This window comes from Rhinopithecus bieti, unplaced genomic scaffold, assembly GCF_001698545.2.
Source record: "Rhinopithecus bieti isolate Rb0 unplaced genomic scaffold, ASM169854v2 scaffold_5626, whole genome shotgun sequence".
Classification (NCBI taxonomy): Eukaryota; Metazoa; Chordata; class Mammalia; order Primates; family Cercopithecidae; genus Rhinopithecus; species Rhinopithecus bieti.
Window position 1 is genome coordinate 4,052,688 of NW_016805666.1, and position 21,773 is coordinate 4,074,460.

Consider the following 21,773-nt stretch of genomic DNA (forward strand, 5'->3'; position numbering starts at 1 on the left):
TNTGTGTGTGTGTGTGAGTAAATGTCAGCACAGAGACATGAAATGATGTTTTTCCATAACCACAACTCAGTGGTGGAAGCAGACATAGATATTTAAATATATTTAGTTCTGTTTTTATCTCTTCTGGACATGACTTATTTCTCTACCCCCACCCTACCTGAGGAAGTGGATTCATTTCCTGACCCAGAAAGGCTTCAATTGTCAGTGCTTAAGGGAAAATATTCTAAAATGCATTGTTTGTTGTAAATGAAACTCTGATCACGCATGTAACCACTTACTTTACTATCAAACACAACAGCCAACTTCTCCCTTTGATCAAGGAGAACTGAAGTGTGCCTGCATGAATTGTTTCACACGGTGTCTTCTCTGACATCTAGGTGAGCACAAAATGCCGAGGCCTCTGGTGGGAATGCGTCACCAATGCTTTTGATGGAATTCGCACCTGCGATGACTACGATTCCATACTTGCGGAACATCCCTGTACGTATGCCTTAGATCTAGCTGCTTGCCAGGAATGGAAAGGGACAGAAAACTGAGTTCAGGTTTCCATTTTGTGCTTTGTTTTCTATTGTACATTGTTAAGGCTCGGTCCAGTTTGAAATGGTTAGAAATTGAGCTCGTCTTGGAAATGTGAATTTAAATACATACTTTAGCACATTTTCTCTTTTCTCATATATTTGTAAATTCCTTGAGGGAAAAATATTATCTTATTCATCTCTCTGTCCCCCAAAGGGCTAGGCATAGTGCCTCATACACAGTAGGCTTAAAGTAAATGGCTTTTTAATCAAGATGAATTCTTTAGGGTGCTGTAATTTCATGATTAGACTGGACAGGTTAAGTGGAAAGCTTTTCAGAGACGTTTTAACCTATGACTTAGTTCAAATAGAAAGTTTACAGTTATTTCAATTGAAGGTTTGCTAAGAAAGAGAAGTGAAGATACAGTGGCAGAGGCAGAAAGAGGTAGACAGCCAGAGACAAAGACGTAGACTGTGGGGATCAGTGGAAGAAAAAACCAACACATGTGACACCCTGTTACAGGCAATATTAAAGCTGGCTCCCTTATCTTCCCTACTTTTAGCTTTAAGTTATAGTTAAGGCCAGGTGCAGTGGCTCACGCTAGTAATCCTAGCACTTTGGGAGGCCGAGGCAAGGGATCACTTGAGGTTAGGAGTTCTAAAGCAGCCTGGCCAACATGGTGAAACCCCATTCCTACTAAAAATACCAACAAAAAGAAAAAAAATTAACTGAGCATGTTGGTAGGAGCCTGTAGTTCCAGCTACTCAGAAGGCTGAGGTGGGAGAATCACTTGGACCCGGAAGGCAGTGGTTACAGTGAGCCACGATCGCACCACTGCACTCCAGCCTGGGAGACACAGCAAGACTCCATCTCAAAAGTAAAATGATAAATAAATAAATAAACAAATAGTTACATGTTAGCAGAGCCCATGTTGCTATGAATAAAGAAATCTCTTATATTTAAAAATCTTACCATTGATTCTCTTAGTCTTCTCCATGGTGTTTATTTATTTATAAGAACATTGAACCCTGCTAAGAAATACCTGTTCTGTTATAAAAGCAAAGTGGTTTTAGTCTCTTTCAAAGCAAATGATGGGTGATGGCACCATAAAGCAACTTCTCTTCTCAAGATAAATAAAAAGTTAAACCCTTGGAATGTGACTTTGCCCCTGAACTGCTATTTCAGTCCAGAGGAAAGCACTTTAAAGGAGCAGTGCTCTAAAATTCTTCATCTGCTATTTAAAAGTTGGGTGTCTGGAATATTTTTTAAAACATAGTTCATAAGGCCTTTGTTTTATTTTTGTTAAAAAAGATTCTCTTAATTCCTTTTCTTTTCCCCTCTCTGTGTGACATAGTTACGAAGAAACACTATTTGCTGAATAGGAATGAACATTTAGCCTATTCTAAAAATTCATTAAAGTGGATTTTAATTCATAAGCTGAGAAGAAAATGAAAGATTAAGTATTTCAAACTTTTAAATACTGTTATATGCATTTGTACAAGAAGAAAATATAATCACTCATAAGCTCACTACATAGAGAAAACCACCATTTATATTTTAATATGTTCCTTTTCATCTTTGACCTATGCCGTCACATTTTTCCCTGTTTTAACCTGTTACTTTCAAATAAGACACTAACGGCCCGTTACCTTTCTTTAAAAAATTCCATCTTCTTTAAAGACAGCAGAGATGAAAATGGACTCTAGGAAAATGACATATCTATGCCCTCTTGGTTAGGATGTTACGTATGAGGAAGTAGGATTTTATTTTTACTTTTTGCTATCTTTCATACAACTACAATTAGATAACTCTTTCCACTGTCCTGTATACTTAGGGTGTTTAATCCAGACAAATATGTTTGTTATGGCTCCAGTTGATATGGATCATTTGAGTCCCCACAAATCAGCATATTAACAGCATTCTGACAATCAAATCTCACATGATTCCAGAAAAAGAAATTTCTTACTGGCCAACATGACCTATCTGCTTTCAGGAATCCCTTCCTGGATCCAGGCTGGCCATGGGGCCCCTGGTCCACCCCATGAGCTCTTCAGAGACCCTAAATGTAGGATAGGAGTTGGAGCGTTCCGAAGGGAAGAAGATCTAGGCCCATGAGAGTTTGGATGAGTTCAGACCACCCTATCCTGATGGGATAGCTGGCCCCAGGTAGTCCCAGGTTTCAAAAGAGTACTTGGAAAATTTCAAGGGAGGCTATCCAAAGGACGAGACCTTTTGGTTTAGAGCCCTGAGTAGGAGGCCTGCTTGTATATGCTATTTAGTGATCAAGAAGATATGTTGAAATAGTGGTATTATCTAATAGGTTACATATTTTTCGCTTTCCTCAATTTGGAGAAAAATGAGTCTTAGATTTGGAACACTTAAATTTGCTGAAATAATGCTAAATTTTGAGATCTTATGAATTGTGTTTTAGAGACAAATATTCATATATATTAAGATAATTATAAATAGTATGTTTACCTATTAATGAGGTTGGGACTGATTTTATGCATTGATTTTCTCTCTCAGATGAGTCATAAATTTTTTATTTTAAGTTCAGGAATATTGTCTGCATATTTGCAAGCAACATGTTTCCAAATAAACCCTAAGGTTACCTACCATTGGATAAAAATTATTTAAAATACAAGGAAACCCCAGATCAATATGAAAATAAAACATAATTGCCATACCATAAAAGGAATACATTTTATTACTCTTATCCATCAGCCAGCTAGAATAGTAGTAGTTCTGATTTCAGTTAATTAACCTTCTATTTGAGATATGATTTCCCTAAGTTGAGCTCAGCATAACTGTAACTCAGAGTTCTGGAGGCTTTCACAGTTGAAGATGCTTCTGCTACAGAAGATGATTGCTACTATTCCACTTTCATCTTCCTGGTCTTTTCTTTCCTGGACTGTCTACCATATATTCTTATTTTTACTGTCTGTAGCTTTAACATATGGTCATTTGACAATGCAAGGTTGAAAGCTTAATATGTAATATTGGCCAAGAAGAGTCATGATTTAAATAGCTGAAAGAGAAAATGATCTAATTTCCAGAAATTATCTTCTACTTCATAGCACAAACTAACTCTCCTTCTTCTAACGATCTCCTGATGGCTTCTTCTATCCTGAATTGACCCCAAGAAGTCTTGAAGTATTTTATTCTGCTTCCCTGTGTCAAATTTTAACCAATTATTATTTTTAAATAAAATTTTAAACAATTATAGTGATTATTTATTTATTCAATATTTATTAAGAAATTTTTGTAGAACAGATATGCTACCTTCGATTCAGCAATTGGCTACAATATTTGTGAATGAGACATTTTCCAGGGCAGGAGGCAAAAAGGAAAACATTTCTTTAGTCCCCACTGTCTACCAGGATGCTATCTGCTAGTATACCAACAAAACTAAGTAGTAACCTGTGGTAAAACAATTAATGATGTCAATAATCTCGTTTTTTTAGTTTTAAACATTAGGAGTACTCATGTTTAAGTTCATACAAAGTCTGACTTTTACCAGTGGGGTGTGTTAATGTTACCTACTTGTCTGGTTTTCTTGCTATATCTCTGTGAGTTAATATGGTTCCTTCCTCTGACTTTGCTTTAACCATATGCCCTGGTCTTCCAGTGAAGCTGGTGGTAACTCGAGCGCTGATGATTACTGCAGATATTCTAGCTGGGTTTGGATTTCTCACCCTGCTCCTTGGTCTTGACTGCGTGAAATTCCTCCCTGATGAGCCGTACACTAAAGTCCGCATCTGCTTTGTTGCTGGAACTACATTACTAATAGCAGGTACTGGTCTGGCTGGACTAGCAACTGGGGTGGGGAGACTCTGCTAAGGACTTGAGGTGAAGGAGAGTGTTGTGGTGAAGCTGCTCATTTTTGGATTATGTGTGGCTTCCTTTTCTAGATTGAAAAACTAGAGATCACATCTACCAGTCCTGCTTACTTTAGCTTTGAAGTCAGGTAATTAGTCTTTTGTTAATATCTCAGAACAAAATATGAAGCTCTCAGGCCGCGTGTGGTGGCTCATGCCTGTAATCCCATCACTTTGGGAGGCCGAGGCAGATAGATCACTTGAGGCCAGGAGTTCGAAACCAGCTGACCAACATGGTCAAACCCCATCTCCACTAAAAATACAAATCTAGGCATGGTGGTGCACACCTGTAGTTCCACCTACTCAGGGGACTGAGGCAGGAGAATCGCTTGAACCCAGGAGTTGGAGGTTGCAGTGAGCAGACATCGCGCCACTGCACTCCAGCCTGGGTAACAGAGCAAGACTCCATCTCAGGGGTAAAAAGAAAGAAAGAAAGAAAGAAAAAAGCTCTAAAACTATGTTTTAGCCATTTAAAAAGTTACATAACTTCAAGTTTTAAAATAATTTATCTTGTGATTATTACTAAAGTTAAAATCCTAAAGTAAACCACAAACTTCTACCTCCTTACCTGTACCCACCTCCACCAACTCCACCAACTCTTTTTAACAATAAACTAACAATTGTGCCAAGTCCTATGTTGTCCCATGTGCTAACCCATTTGTTCATAAATGTGACAATAAACGGATCATATTGTTATCCCCACTTACGACACAGATAAAGAATTGAAATTCTGAAGACTACTCAAGCATATTTATTAGTCAAGCTTGACTAATAACACATCAAAAAGCACTTTAAATAGTATTTATTAGTGAAACAGCAAAATCATACTTTATTCAAGTCTGTCTTCAACTTCAAAGCTTAGTCCTCTTCTTCTTTTTTAGACAGAGTTTCACTATTGTTGCCCAGGCTGGAGTGCAATGGCACAATCATGGCTCATTGCAACCTCCACCTCCCAGATTCAAGCGATTCTCCTGCCTCAGCCTCCCTAGTAGTTGGGATTATAGGCATGTGCCACCATGCCTGGCCAATTTTGTATTTTTAGTAGAGATGGGGTTTCTCCATGTTGATCAGGCTGGTCTCGAACTCCTGACCTCAGGTGATCCGCCCGCCTCGGCCTCCCAAATTACTGGGATTACAGGCGTGAGCCACCGTGCCCAGCCAGTCCTCTTCTTTTACAACATAATGTCTTCTTCTTGTCTGTTAGCAGGAAAAATCTTGTCTGCTAACAAAGCGAATATAAGTGGGAGCCTGACCAGGCAATGTGGGGTAGTAAATCGATATGGAGTTTGGAACTAAAAACACTTGGAGATATGTATGTGTGGTATCTTCACCCATGTCTCTGTTTCCTAATCTGCAAAGGAGCATGAAGCTAAGGTAGTAACATGTACCCTGAATTGCTATGTGAAGATGCAATGTGGGCACAGCAGACTCTTAGCTGACTGCCTAACCCTTTATATGCTTAAACTTGGGCCTCCCTGATTTTTGACACAGAAATGTTAAGTCAACGTCCTAATAATCCTCAGATTGTATTATAAAGTTACAAAAATTTAGAATTCTTCCCTTCTGTAAGTCATTTATTTCAATATCTCACTTACTGACAGCTTTGAACTTTTTAATATACAATGTATTTCATTTAAGATTTAAATATTATTTAATTATTTACGGCTATGCAATTTTGTTCCAGAATATTTTTGAGGCATCGTCAGTAAATAACCCATCTTACGCAAAACAACAAAACAAATAATATTTAAAAAATAAGTCATTGAAGAAAATCCTGATAGGAATGACTGAAGAAATAACTAAATTGAAAGACAAAGCATGTCCTAAGCTTTGGAAACATTATTTAGAATTAGTGTGCTATAAAATTTATTTTTTAAAGTCTATAATCTCTTTTGAAGTTTTAGAAAAGGAATTTCTACCTGAAAACTGCAGATGATGGTATTATAGAAACGCTATTGCAATATATACTGCATTTTCTAAAGGTTATGTGTTTATTATCTGTCCATTTTTTTTTGAGACGAAGTGTCACTCTGTCACCCAGGCTGGAGTGCAGTGGCGCGATCTCGGCTCACTGCAAGCTCTGCCTCCCAAGTTCACGCCATTCTCCTGCCTCAGCCTCCTGAGTAGCTGGGACTACAGGTGCCCGCCACCATGCCCGCTACTTTTTGTATTTATAGTAGACACGGGGTTTCACCATGTTGGCCAGGATGGTCTCGATCTCTTGTCCTCATGATCTGCCCACCTCGGCCTCCCAAAGTGCTAGGATTACAGGCGTGAGCCACCGCGCCCGGCCTATCTGATCCTTCTTAAAGTTCTTACATTAAACAATTAAGAGAAGAATATAGTTAAATAGTGATTTAAATAGGTATCACAGACTCTCTAGGGGGAAAAAATGTAAAATTTTTTGGAGACTACATATTTTATTTGTTTTTTTTAGATTTGGAAAAAACAAATATTTATTTCATTAGACAGTAAAACAACTCTAGAACGTAATCTGAAGAGATTCTTTGTGAAGACATGCATCTAATTGAGCACAGACTAGCAGAATTTTGAAATGAAGGAAAAGCAAGATCCAGTTATTTGGGTATTGGTGGGCAAGATCGTGATCTTAACACTAATGTTGATATAGCTTCAGGATACCAGTAAGCATACATTTAGAAGTAAGTAACTGAAAATCCAACTCAAGCAGACTTAGACAACATATAGATTACTGATTTCTTCTAATTGCCTTCGCTAGACATTGAGCGTGTGGAGACTACATGTTTCAAAAACACTCTTTTAATACAGTGTTTTGTCCTCCAACTCACCACATTTCTTTACTGCATCCAGGCTTCGACATGCAATTTATACCTTTAAAATACCAGGACTCTAGTGGTGTCATTTCAAACCAGTTAATTATTAGAGAGGCTAATCTGTGGAGATGTATTCAAAGGGAATAACATTTCTTGCTCCATTCTTATATGGTGTGGGGGTATTAGATAAAGGTTTCTTTGAAAATAAAACAATTTTACTTCAATTATTTGTTTTGACTTAAAGACACTGAAATTAGTGACTTTAAAACAGTTTTCACATGGGTGCTGATTACGTAGCTGGCATAGCTTCACAAGGGGGTAGAGGGAGCATTAAATACTCATAATGGTATTTACTGACAATAAAAAATCAGTATGGCATGAACATATGCTCTATGTTGTTTGTGTTAGACTATATTCTTTTTCTGTTTTGTTTGGTTTGGTTTCTACTATTTTCATTTATACAATACTAACATGGCATTGGAAAGACAAGAAAATCAAAGAAAACCATAACGACAAATTTCCATTTACACAAACGGATGAGCACTGCATTATTTCCTTTTTGTATTTTCTTTATGTATAAACTGAGATAAAATTTTAAAAGATACAAGATGGAAAGCAAAAGGAAGAGATAGAAGAAGTGTCCAAACTTTGAAACATGAATCCATGTTTCTGTTTTTACCTCTCTGAATGACGCCAGCCATTTTGGGTAGTAAACAGGTATTTTTGGATTTAAATTCAGAAAATGTCCCCTATTATTTGTAGCATCCTCCCTTTCTTTCAGGTACCCCAGGAATCATTGGCTCTGTGTGGTATGCTGTTGATGTCTATGTGGAACGTTCTACTCTGGTTTTGCACAATATATTTCTTGGTATCCAATATAAATTTGGTTGGTCCTGTTGGCTAGGAATGGCTGGGTCTCTGGGTTGCTTTTTGGCTGGAGCCGTTCTCACCTGCTGCTTACACCTTTTTAAAGGTAAGAATAAAATAAAATAGCAAACTTCCTTGCCTCCACTATCGCTTTTCCCAATCCAGTGGAAACACATTTCACAAGAAAAAAAAAAAGCTATTTATTTGCATTCCTATTACCTTAAAAATTCCAATTGTTCAAGGGCAACTGAATTGTAATACTCAAACTTTATTACCTAGTTAATGCTATATTAATTGAAAAATATATATTTTACCCAGTTAGTGTTATATTAATTGAAAAATAAAATCCACAACTACAAGCATGTCCAATATTCAAATGTCTAATAGTTATCTCAATGTATTACGATTATACATATATACATATATACACATATATACATGTATGTACATATATGTATATATACACATATAGTATATATGCATATACATATATATATTATGTGTATATATATGTATATATACTATGTGTGTATATATACATATATGTATATATGTATAATTGTAATACCTCAAAATAACTATTATACATTTGAATATTAGATATGGTCGTAATTGTGGATTTTATTTTTCAATTAATATAACACTAACTGGGTAATAATGTTTGAGTATTACAATTCAGTTGCCCTTGAACAATTGGAATTTTAACAGTAATTGGAATTTTAATGGTAACAGGTAGGAATACATATAAGTATGTATATGTATATTAGAATTATACATATATGTGTATATACATATATACAATTATACTTTTATAATTGTATGCATATATAGGTATATATACATCTAATTGTAATACATTAAAATAACTATTATACATTTGAATATTGGACATGGTTGTAGTGAATTTTATATATAAACATGTATATATATTTTGCTGTATTACAGTTATACATACATATATATCTTCACCCACTCAACCTAATGTATGTTTAGTGTTAAACGGAGAAGTGGACTAAGATCCAGCCAAATATTTCTTTTTAAAGAATTTAACGTGTTATGTTGGGTTTCTAAAATATCACCTAAAACCTAAGGGAATACCTCTCCTGATGAAGAAAAAAATAAAAGGAAATCTACTTGGCTGAATTTTAAACCTAAAAGTAACTTTCAGAATGAAAATCTTAAATTGTCTCCTAGGGTTCTTCTTAGAGTTCCAAAATGATACCTTCTTTGATTATCTATATTCTTGCTCCTTTTGAGGAAAAACATATAAAATGGTGTTTTATAATTTTCCCAAGTTCACTGAGTCCTACTTATTTTTATATCTCTTTCAAACAGGTGTTGGACCTGGGAGAAACTATCCTTATTCTTTGAGGAAAGCCTATTCAGTTGCAGGTGTTTCCATGACCAAGTCATACTCAGCCACTCGAACTGAGACTGCCAAAATGTATGCTGTAGACACAAGGGTGTAAAATGCACATCTCAGTCTGTGCTTACATATGATTTAATTAATCAATATGGTTACATTGATAAAATAGTAAGTCAATCCAGAAACAGTTATATAGAATTCGTATTGAACTAAATTAATTGCTAGCTTAATCAAATGTTTGACTCTCCTATACTTTTCCTTCTATTACTGTCATATTTTTCCCTCGTTCTCTCTGCTAACCTTCTTCCTTATGCACACACTTTCCCTATATTTTAAGATAAGTCCTCTAGAATGTAGAAATGTTTGTTTGTGATTTCTATATAGCATTAGAGATTATGACATGGTACTATTAAATGAAATAATGCTTAAATAAAAAGCAATCTTAAAAGAGGCCAGGAACCCTAATCTTTGAAAAGATGGACAAACTTACTTTTCTCCCTAGCTTTTGGTTCACTTTTTGTACTTTTAACAAGTGGGTGAATTATTTGATAACTTTGAGGAAGATTATTCTTTTATATTCATATTAGTATATCAATGCCTACCATTACTCTGATTGTATTAAAACAGAAAAAGAAAATAACAACTTGGTGTAGCAGCCACTGGTGAGAGTTAAAGACAAGATCTGCCCCCTCCCTCCAAATGTCAAAGGCAAATGCTGAATTGATACTGGAGCTCGTGGTGACTTTCCACCTTACTAACAGCATAAGGGATCTGTGTATTATTTCACCACTGTTCTAGCTTTGCAGATATATTGCCAAATTATTAGACTGCAGAAGTAATAGCTCAACCAGAGAATTTACTCATTTATTGATTAAACATCCAAATACTATTGTAATGTACTATGTTAGAATTCACCAATTCAAGTGCCCACACACCACTGAATCATCAGCACCAAGCAACATATTAGTCATATGGCAAAATTCAACAAATATATGTTGATTTAAATAAATAAAAGTTCACGACTCTACTAAAAAAATCAATGTTCTGGTGGGGCACTGTAGCTCGCGCCTGTAATCTCCGCACTTCGGGAGGCCGAGGCGGGCGGATCACGATGTCAAGAGACCGAGACCATCCTGGCTAACCTGGTGAAACCCCGTCTCTACCAAAAATACAAAAAATTAGCCGGGCGCGGTGGCGGCGCCTGTAGTCCCAGCTACTCAGGAGGCTGAGGCAGGAGAATGGCGGGAACCCGGGAGGCGGAGCTTGCAGTGAGCTGAGATCCGGCCACTGCACTCCAGCCTGGGCCACAGAGCCAGACTCTGTCTAAAAAAAATAAATTAATTAATTAATTAATTAATTAATTAATGTTCCTCATAAAATGTGGGTTTTGGGGAAAATACAGAATTACATATACTTTTAAAGAAGTCGCTAATGAAATTTCATTCATATTTGTAATGTAATCATGTTGAATTTTTTTAATTGTAGCATTTTTAAAAATGTTTGTAAAATTTAATCTCCAGTTTTCTAATTACTTGTCATTCACATTAATAACACTAGTACCCTTAAGGTGCCCTTGCAATGCCTGAAAAGAATATCAACTCACCCACCCAGAAATCAGTTCTTTGAAAAAAAAAACATTAAGTTGTAAATTTATGAAGACCTTGAAATAAGTGTTTCAAATTTAAAGAACAAAGAATGATGTGAAAATGAGATTATGATTCCTACTACATGGATTAGCGTTCTGAGATTGTTTATTGCTTCCCACAGTATCTTTAACAGTATTCTCCGAAGCAGTTCCAATCTAGCTGGAGAATTAACAGCAATTGATTTAACTTTATCTCATTTTATTATTAACTGTGTAACTGACATTAAAATATTTATAAATCATACTCACTAGTTATTTGATCATTATTCTATGCATTTTAAAATTAATTTTGTGTTTTCCCCTCAATATTTGTTTTTAACATTCCCATTTTTATTTTATACTGTATTGTCTGTCATGCTTTATATATTCCAATAAGTCTCTTGAAATCCTTGTGGGGAAAGGTAGGACAAAAATAATTAGTTAATTCGATTTTAAAATGTAATTTTTTTTCATTTTAAATATTTCATTTGTATAAGAAAACATTTCAGAGAACCATGATGATAATTGATATGTGTGACTATTTTGAATTTTTTCTCAATTAAAACATTTTGTATGTAATGGGAGGAATGTCAAGATTTTTTTTTTAATGTATTTGAAGCATTCATTTCTAATTCATTGTAATTTAATGATGTATCCCACAATAAAGCGTAAGGAAGACTATGCTTTATATGGCAACTAGTGAACAACAAAGCAAATACTAACTGATGAAGCTGTAATAATTGACAGGTTGTGACATAACATGGCAAGAAGGAAAAAAGCGATATAATCCAAAAGTATATACAAGTAAGATTATTAGACTGAAACATTAAAATAGCTCACTAAATACTGGGTACTACAATTTAGGCATGCCTATTAATTGCAATACAAGAAAAGAAAAAAAAAATTTTGTAATTGGACAATGCTACTTATCCACCCCTTTAGTAACTACTTTCTTTCTAAGATCAATTTTTTAAATTAAAATTAGCCTTTCCTTATTGTAAAATCAATATATGTGCATTGTAAAATCTTTGTGTAAAAAAGACAAATATTCAAAAATATATCTTATTTAAACACTAAGGCAAAATTATCACCATATTCTCTCCACCTGGGACATCACTACTCCTAAAATTTATTGAATCTCTACACAGCCTCCCAGATATTCTCCATTTATGCACATACCCATAAAGACATTCATATAAATATGTATCTCTTTTGAAAAGATCATTTCATATGTTGCTTTATATTTACTTTTTTTCTTATTTAACTACCTCTGATTTATGGTAACAATACATTTCATATCTAATACCTAGTCTATGTTTAAATTTCCTCAAACATTTAAAAATATTCTACACAACTATTTTGACCAAACAAGGATCTGCCTTTCATTTTGTTATGTCCCTTAAGTCTCTCTTAATCAAGTTACATTTTTTCCCACTGACCTTGATTTGTTAAAACCATAGGACCAGTTTTTGTACCCTTTGTTCCACCTTCTGGATTTGTCTGGGGATGTCATTTTGCTTAATTTCTCAGTGCCTTATATTTTCAGTAATTGGAGTTTAAATCTAAAGACTAGATGGAATCAAGCTAAGTAGTTTGTAGAATACACCATAGATGACATGACAGTATACCTGGAGACCTAATACATGGTTGATTTACTCTTAGTTTAAATGCTAACATTGTTCACTGGATTAGAAAGTTGGTGAGCTGATTCCCTCAATTTTTCTGTGCATGTGTGTATGTATATATACACACACAGAGAATATACATATATATATGGAATCTATATAAATGGATATATATAAATATATTGATATATAATATATGGATTTAATATGGATTAATAGGTGGAGTTTATATATCCAGGGTAGCATTGAGTGTCTGCAGCTTTTCCAGGCACATGGGTGCAAGCTGTCAGTGAATCTGCCATTCCAAATGGTAGTATTTTATATATTCATATATTAATCCACAGAAAAGAAATGTATATATGTATTTCATTAATTAAAACAAGTAATCAATGTAGTGTTATTGTGAAACTATGGGAATACCATATTACTCATCAACCATATACATGATAGTTTTAACAACTGGTAATTCTTAACTGAGCTAATGCTTTCATAAAGATTTGTAGAAAGAGAAGTTTCTAATTCTATTGCATCTGTATCTTTCATAGAAATTTTTCTGTAAAATAAGCCTTTTCCCCTTCATTGGAGTCTGTTCAAGTGAGCCTGAAAGGGTAGGATGAATACTCAGTTCTTTCCCCCTATTCACCAATTTACTAATACAAACTAAGAAGCTTGTTTGTTAGTGATACGATAGATAATTTGTTTTCCAAATTGGTATACTTTTGAGAACAAAAGTGAGTGCCATTAATCATGAAGTTAGGATGTTCCTCAGAAAGCAAGGCCATGTGGTCACTCTCTTAAAGAGTTATGTGTACAATTTTTTACTAGTTTTCCATTTCTGAGTATCATTATAGAATTATAGATTTTCTTTAATTCAATGTTTAATCTACTCTAATCATTATTGTTTTGATACTCAAATTATTACATTTTTGATCAATAGAGACTTCTTAAGCTAACTCCTATGTGTTCTCAACACAGGCCTATTAATATTTTTTTAATAATCTTAATGTTGGAGTGTATGTAGAAAATGACAAGTTTATAGCTAGATAGATTCTTACAATGTGAATATACCTATACAATCAATATTATGTTAAGAAATAGTGTTGCAGTTTTTGTAGTTTGGTGAGCAGGAGGGAATGGCACCTAGTAGCTTTTTTTTCCCCCATTGCTTGGCAAGCGGGAAGGAGGGTTACTCTGTTAGAGAATTCCTCCAGTGCTGCTTCTCCAGCTTGAAATCTCTGGCTGCCATGACCTCTGCCCGGGGCTGTGCTCCAGCCTGCCAGGCTCACTCTGTCCACTCGGCTCAGCAGACTGAACTCAGCTCATGCCCTGGCCCGGATCCCACACCCACCACAGGATCTGCACTCAGCCTGTGGCTGGACCACGCATGCCACAAGCAGCTTCCACATTGGGCATTGGTGTCTAGACAAGGGTAATGTGGTGACATCTGAAAACTTGGAGATGCCAACAACTGTGAAGCCCCAAGGAGTGTTACAGCTCTTCGCACAGAGTGTCCTGAGATCTGAGTATCAACAAATGTTACACCTCTCTCTTGTTCCTGCCACACACAGCTTGGCGAGTTCCATGTTCTTGTCCCATGACCAAAAAGAACAAGGCACACAGACACTGGATAGTGAGCAGAGCAAAGAAGAATGTTATTGAGTGACAGAGAAAAGCTCTCAGAGGAGAAGGGACCAAAGAACGGGTAACTCTGTTTGTGACAGGGGACCTGAAGGTGGGTAGGCCTCTGTGAGACTGAGTCTGGGGTTTTTATGGGCTTTGAATGAGGGAGTGCATACTGATTGGTCCATGGGTGAATTGGGAAAAGCACCAACTGATTGGTTAAAAGACATCGAGGAAGTTCTCACTTCCATCATGGACTCTACCTAGAACTGACAGCTCAGTTTTCAGGCTTTAAACTGCCTTTGACTTGAAGGTCAGTTTTCACCAGGGACCTGTCCCTGCCTGCCTAGGAATTTGTATGTCTCCTGTTGCTATCAGTAGCAGATTACTACCAACTCTCCCCGACAAGTCCACTGTGCAAGAAGTTCTGGACCCAGTCATTATTCTCACAATCCAGTGGATAACCCCTATCCTGATTTCAAATGTCATAGATGAGTTTTTTCTGTTTCTGAAGTATTATATATTTAACTCTTTTTGTCTGGCTTCTTTCACTTACTATTATGTTGTAAGGGTCAACATTCCTTCATATTGTTGCATGTGATTTAGTTTGTTTATCTTCATTGCTGTAGAATATTATCTTGCATAAATATAACACAAATGTTTAATCCATTTTACTGGAGATAAATATTTAATTTGTTCCTGATTTTGGCAATTGCAAAGAGTGCTGCTATGAGCACTGTTGGACACAATTTTGAGAGACATGTGCACTCCTTTGTCTTAGAAATATACATAGGATGAGGATTGCTCCATCACAGGTTGTATTAGTCTATTCTTACACTGCTATAAAGAACTGCCCAAGACTGGGTAATTTATAAAGGAAAGAGATTTAATTGACTCACAATTCTGCATGGCTTGGGAAGTCTCATAAACTTACAATCATTGTGGAAGGGAAAGCAGGCACATCTTACATGGAAGCAGGTGAGAGAGAGCAAGTATTTGAAGGAGGAACTGTCAAAGGCTTATAAAACCATCAGATCTCATAACAACTCACTAACTATCACAAGAATAGCATGAGGAAATCTGCCTCCATGATCCAATCACTTCCTATTCTCAACACATGGGGAATACAGATCACTTCCTTGACACATGGAGATTACAATTTGAGATGATATTTGGGCGGGGACGCAGAGTCAAACCATATCATTCCACTCCTGGTCCCTCCCAAATCTCATGTCTTTCACATTCAAAACCAATCATGCCTCCCCAGCAGTCCCCAGAGACTTAACTCATTTCAGCACTAATCTAAAAGTATAAGTCCAAAGTTTCATGTGAAACAAGGCAAGTCCCTACCACTTAGAAGCCTGTAAAATCAAAAGCAAGTTAGTTACTTCCAAGATACAATGGGGTTACAGACATCAGATAAATGTTCTCATTCCAAATAGGAGAAATTGACCAAAACAAAGGGGCCACAGACCCTATGCAAGTCCAAGACCCAGTGGGGCAATAATTAAATTTTAAAGCCCCCAAATGATCTCTTTTTACTTCATGTCTCACATCCAGGTCACGCTGATGCAAAAACTGGGTTCCCATGGCATTGGGTAGGTCCGCTCCTGTGGCTTTGCAGAGTACCGCCCACCTCCTGGCTGCTTTCATGGGCTAGCATTGAGTGTCTGCAGCTTTTCCAGGCACATGGTGCGAGCTGTCAGTGGATCTACCATTCTGGGGTCTGGAGGATGTTGGCTGTCTTCTCACAGCTCCACTAGGCAGTGCCACAGTGGGGATCTGTGTGTGGGCTCCAATCCCGCATTTCCCTTCCATACTGCCCTAGCAGAGGTTCTCCAGGAAGGCTCTACCCCTGCAGCAGACTTCTGCCTGGACATCGAGGCATTTCCATACATCCTCTGAACTCTAGGTGCAGGTTCCCAAACCTTAATTCTTGAATTCTGTGTACCCACAGGCCCAATACCATGTGGAAGCTGCCAAGGATTGGCAGCTTCTAAAACTATGGCCCGAGCTGTTCCTTGGCCCCTTTTAGTGCCAACTGGAGCTGGAGCTGCTGGGATACAGGACACCAAATCCCAAGGCTGCACAAAGGAGCAGAGCCAGGGGCCTGGCCCATGAAACCATTTTTTCCTCCTAGGCTTCCAGGTCTGTGATGGGAGGGGCTGCCTCAAAGTTCTCTGACATGCCCTGGAGATATTTTCCCAATTGTCTTGGCTATTAATGTTTGGCTTCTTATTACTCATGCAAATTTCTATAGCCAGCTTAAATTTCTCCCCAGAAAATGGGTTTTTCTTTTCTATCACATCATCAGGCTACAAATTTTCCAAACTTTTACGCTCTACTTCCCTTTTAAACATAAGATCCAATTTCAGATAATCCCTTTCAAGTTCAAAGTTCCACAGATATCTAGGGCAAAGGCAAAAATGCCACCAGTCTCCTTGCTAAAACATAAAAAGAGTAATCTTCCCAGCTCCCACTAAGTTCCTCATCTCCATTTGAGACCACCTCAGCTTGAACTTCAATGTCCACATCACTATCAGCATTTTGGTCCAAACCATTTAACAAGTCTCTAGGAGGTTCCAAACTTTTCCATATCTTCCTGTCTTCTTCTGAGGCCTCCAAACTGTTCCAACCTCTGCCTGTTACCCAGTTCCAAAGTTGCTTCCATATTTTCTGTATCTTTATAGCAGCATCCCACTACCTTGATACAAATTAACTATATTAGTTCATTCTCACACTGCTATAAAGAATTGCCCAAGAATACTAATTTATAAAGAAAAGAGGTTTAATTGACTCATGGTTCTGAATTGCTGGAGACGCCTCAGGAGACTTACAATCATGACAGAATGGGAAGTATGCACATTTTACATGGCAGCCAGCAAGAGAGAATGAGTGTTTGAAGGAGGAACTGTCAAACACTTATACAACCATCAGATCTCATGAGAACTTGCTCTCTATCACGAGAGCAGCATGAGGGAAACTGTCCCCACGATCCAATCACCTCCCTCCCTTAACACTTGGGGATTACAGGTCCCTCCCTCAACACATGGGGATTACAATTTGAGATGAGATTTAGGTGATGACACAGAGCCAAACCATATAACAAGCATAGAAATGTTCATATATAGTGGATATTACCAAACAATTTTACAAAGCATTTGTACCAATTTACCCTTGCACAGTAGTATATGAGAGTTCAATGCTACACATATTTGCCCAACACCTAGTATAATCTCTCTTTTTTTTTTCATTTTAGCCATTCTAGTGTCTATATGTACTGCTATGCACAAATAAAAATTTGTAGCTTTAGCTTTCATCCTTCTGATAAGTAATGAAGTCCTGTACATATTAATATGTTTATGGTCTATTTTGATATCATATATACTGAATTTCATGGTCAATTTATTTTCTAATTTTTCTATTGGGTTATATGTATTTTTCTTATTTATTTGTAGCTAATCTTTATATACGTTTGATATGAGTTGTTTATCAGAGATACATATTGCAAATACCTTTTAGCTTATGTGTCACATTCTTATTTTATTAATGATATTTTCTGATAAAGAGAAGTTATTTTTAATGTAGTCCAGTTTATTATTTTCTTCCTTTATGGCTGTCAGATTTTGTGCTCTGATAAAAAATCTTTACCTACCAAAAGTCATGATAATATTTTTTTGTTTCCTTCTAAATTATGTGTTTTAATATTTACTTGTATTTTATTTTGTGCAAACCTTATTCAAGTATAACATACCTACAGAAAAGTACATGAATCTTAAGTGTATAATTTGATGAATTTTTCACACTGAAAACACTATTAGCATCAAGATCAAGAAATAATATTATACCAGAACTCCAGAAGTTATTTATTATACACTCCCTACATGATTCCTCTGCAGCTTGCATAGTATCAGTTAACTGACTCAAGTTTAAAAATTACTTTAAGAAAAAGATCTGAGTTAAAGTTGTTTCCATATAAGGAAACTGAATAGTACAACTATTCAGCTTTCTAATTATGTTTTCCATCATGTAATTTTATTTTATTATTATTAGTTTTTGATACAGTCTCACTCTGTTACCAGGTTGGAATGCAGTGGGATGATCTCGGCTCACTGCAACTTCCGCCTCTCAGGTTTAAGCTATTATCCTGCCTCAGCCTCCTGAGTAGCTGGGATTACAAGCACGTGCCTCCATGCCCAGCTGATTTTTGTATTTTTAGTAGAGATGGTGTTTCACCATGTTGGCCAGGATGGCCTCGATCTCTTGACCTCATGATCCACCCTCCTTGCCCTCCCAACATGCTGTGATTACAGGTGTGAGCCACCGCGCCCAGCCAATTTTCTGGTTTATAGTACTGGAAGCTTTAAACTTATTAAATACATTGAATTAAAACATAACAATATTAGCTTACATACAGATATATTACTAAAAATAATTGACTATACATACACGTCCAAAGGTATACACATACACGATCCTTATTGGGATTAAAATCAAGTAGTCTATTTAGACTATAAAGTGAAGGAGTATTTCTTTGATTTCCTCTAAACATAGGTTTTATTTTGTGAATGCTTGAGATGTCATAAAGGCTCAAAATTGAATTTGCTTGAAAGCATGAACAACTGTTTCTTTTTAAGTACAGTAGAAATCTCTACCACTTACTCACTTTAGAAATTGACTTGCTGCTCAATTTAAATATGAATCTAAATATTTTTGAAGAAATATATTTTAAGAAATAAAATGAATGATTACCATAGCCATCATTTTATTTGCCAATAACAGGGTCATTAAAAAATAACTTACATATGCCTCCTATAAGAAGATGTATTGGCTTTAACATACTTCTTATAAAAGTAGTTTATTTAGTATTTTTTCAGTGCCTCTTATTGAAAGTTAGATACTATATAAAAATATAAAATATAGAAAGAAAGAAGATGATGATAAAGATATTCTAGAAAATTTTCTAAAATTACAAAACATGTTTAAAACAGTATATAGAGAAGATAATTTTATCTAGATTATTGCTGTATTTGCAAAGCAGTCTTCTATATTGACATCTACTAGTTTAATTATCTGAATCAATTTGCTTTCATTGAAATCTAACTTTAGAAAGAGGTAAATACAGAAATGGGACTCTAATTGCCACAGAGTGTCTTAGCTAATTCTTCATAGAACTAGAAATTTATATACACATGCTGTGACATTAATGAACATAGATATTCTCTTTCAAAACTTTTAGAATGTAACAGAAAAAATTTAAAGCTAGGAGAGAATTACTATATTAGTGATTTAGATGTATATAATAATACCGATTTATCCCTAGAACAAGTTTTTGAGGTCATGTTTAACTCTTTCTACAAAGGTGCTTACTTTCCATTATTTTTTATAACATAATAAAAATATAGAGACTTTAAAAATAATGGCATCACATGCAATAATGCTATGTCTAAGTCTATAGGAATCTATACACAATAAATACTATTCAGCCATTTAAAAAAAAAAGGAAATTCTGTCATTTATGACAATACGGATGAACCTGGAGGACATTACATTAAATGAAATAAACCAGGCACAGAAACACATACCACATGGTCTCACTTATGTGGAGTCAGAAATCATGCACTTTGGGAGGCCGAGGCGGGCAGATTACCTGAGGTCAGGAGTTCAGGACCAGCCTGACCAACGCGGAGGAACCCCATCTCTACTAAAAATACAAAAATGACTGGGGCGTGGTGATGCATACCTGTGATTCCAGCTACTTGGGAGGCTGAGGCAGAAGAATCACTTGAACCTGAGAGGCGGAGGTTGTGGTGAGCTGAGATCGCCCCACTGCACTCCAGTCTGGGCAATAAGAGCGAAACTCCATCTAAAAATAAATAAATAAATAAAAATAGAGAGTGGAGTGGTGGTCACCAGAGCCTGGATCCTTGGTTAGTTGGAAGAGGGGTAGGTAGATATTGGTCAAATGATGCATAATTACATTTATATAGAAAGAATAAATTTAAGAGATCTACTGTATAGTAAGATGACTAGAGTTAATTATTCATTGATATTTGTTTTATATGACCTTTTTAATAGCTACATAGTTCATTGTACCAATATACCAATATTTGTCTAAAATATCCCTTAAACATCATCACTGTTGATAGATTTTGCTACTATGAACAATGTTGCAATGAATATACTTTTAGAAACATTTTTGCCTTCCTATAGCATTATAGCTGTAGAATTAATATCTAACTGTGTCCAAAAGTAGAAATGTTGACAGCATGTTAATATCCATCAAAATTTTCGATACGCATAGCCAAATTGGCCTTCAAAAAAGGCTGCACTATATTATACATCCACTAACACTGTATAAAAGTGCTTGGTTCCCCATACTCTTGCCAAAACAAGATATTAAACATCTTTAATATTGCCAATCTTATGGATAAACAGTAGTATTATATTGTTGTTTTGATATGCATTTATTAAATTGAGCACAATGGAACCAATTGAGCAACTTTTTCTATTTTCACTAATTGCTTGGACGTGTATTTCTGAAAATGGGGAATTATAAAGATACTGTTCTTGTTCCTAGTTCATCCTGTGTTGTGTCTCCAATTTGGTAGCATATATATGAATGAATTCCTCAAAGGGTGACATACTTACTACAAATGGCATTTGAAACGTATTTAGGTGGTACATGGAATATTTTTATTTTATAGCCATTATTTATATTTATGTAGACGGGAAAAAGTCACTTTCTATTTGTAATATAATTCAAAGATTCAATTTAAAAAACATTTCAGTTTGAAACTAATTTGACTTTAAAATACATTAAGTAATATAAGTAGAAATACTTTTCAGTCTGTATGTGAGTAACTGAATTTTGGTACATACTGGGTTAATCCATGTATTATTCTCACCATTAAATATACTCTAAGCAAGAGGAAAGATAGTTTATTAAGTTTCATTGCTTATGCAAAGCATAGCCATAATAGTATCAGAGTTAGCAAGTATAAATAGAATAGTATAGTATCAGAGTTAGCAAGTACAAATTGACATATGTTTACATTCAATGTATAGGCTTTATCCACAACCAAAATATAAGAAAGTAAAAATATTTGTTTATTTAAAACATCTTAGAAGTCATATAATTCCACTCACAAGAACTTCATTATAGTTATATAATAAAGACTTTATCAACATAGCCACAATACAATATCACATTCAACAATACTAACAACAATTCCTTAATATAAATTTTCTCCATGTTTATTTTGTTGCAGTAGTCTGTAAGATCTACGTTTCAATTGGATCCAAAATTCAGCAACGAAAATGGTTCACACTTTGGGGTTGATGTCATGCGTAAGTACTGTAATTTTAATTTCTGTAGTTTTTATTTGCCTCAGGGCTTGGGAGATTTTTGGAAGATGTGAAATACTGTAAGATTACTTTTGCAGAAATTAGCCTGCCTTCACAAAACTGGCAAGTTAAATATTT

General features: G+C 35.6%; 1 protein-coding gene across 2 annotated transcripts in view; it reads left to right on the top strand.

Moving 5' to 3' along the window:
* Positions 1–9,870, top strand: part of CLDN16 (claudin 16) — a 29,486-nt gene extending 19,616 nt beyond the window's left edge. For both annotated transcript variants that reach the window (XM_017873438.1, XM_017873436.1), the window contains 3 exons: positions 4,145–4,309; positions 7,968–8,159; positions 9,389–9,870. In XM_017873438.1, coding sequence (XP_017728927.1) covers positions 4,145–4,309; positions 7,968–8,159; positions 9,389–9,522 — 491 coding nt within the window. In that variant the 3' untranslated portion in view covers positions 9,523–9,870. The remainder of the gene's footprint in view (positions 1–4,144; positions 4,310–7,967; positions 8,160–9,388) is intronic.
* The last annotated feature ends 11,903 nt before the right edge of the window (positions 9,871–21,773 follow it).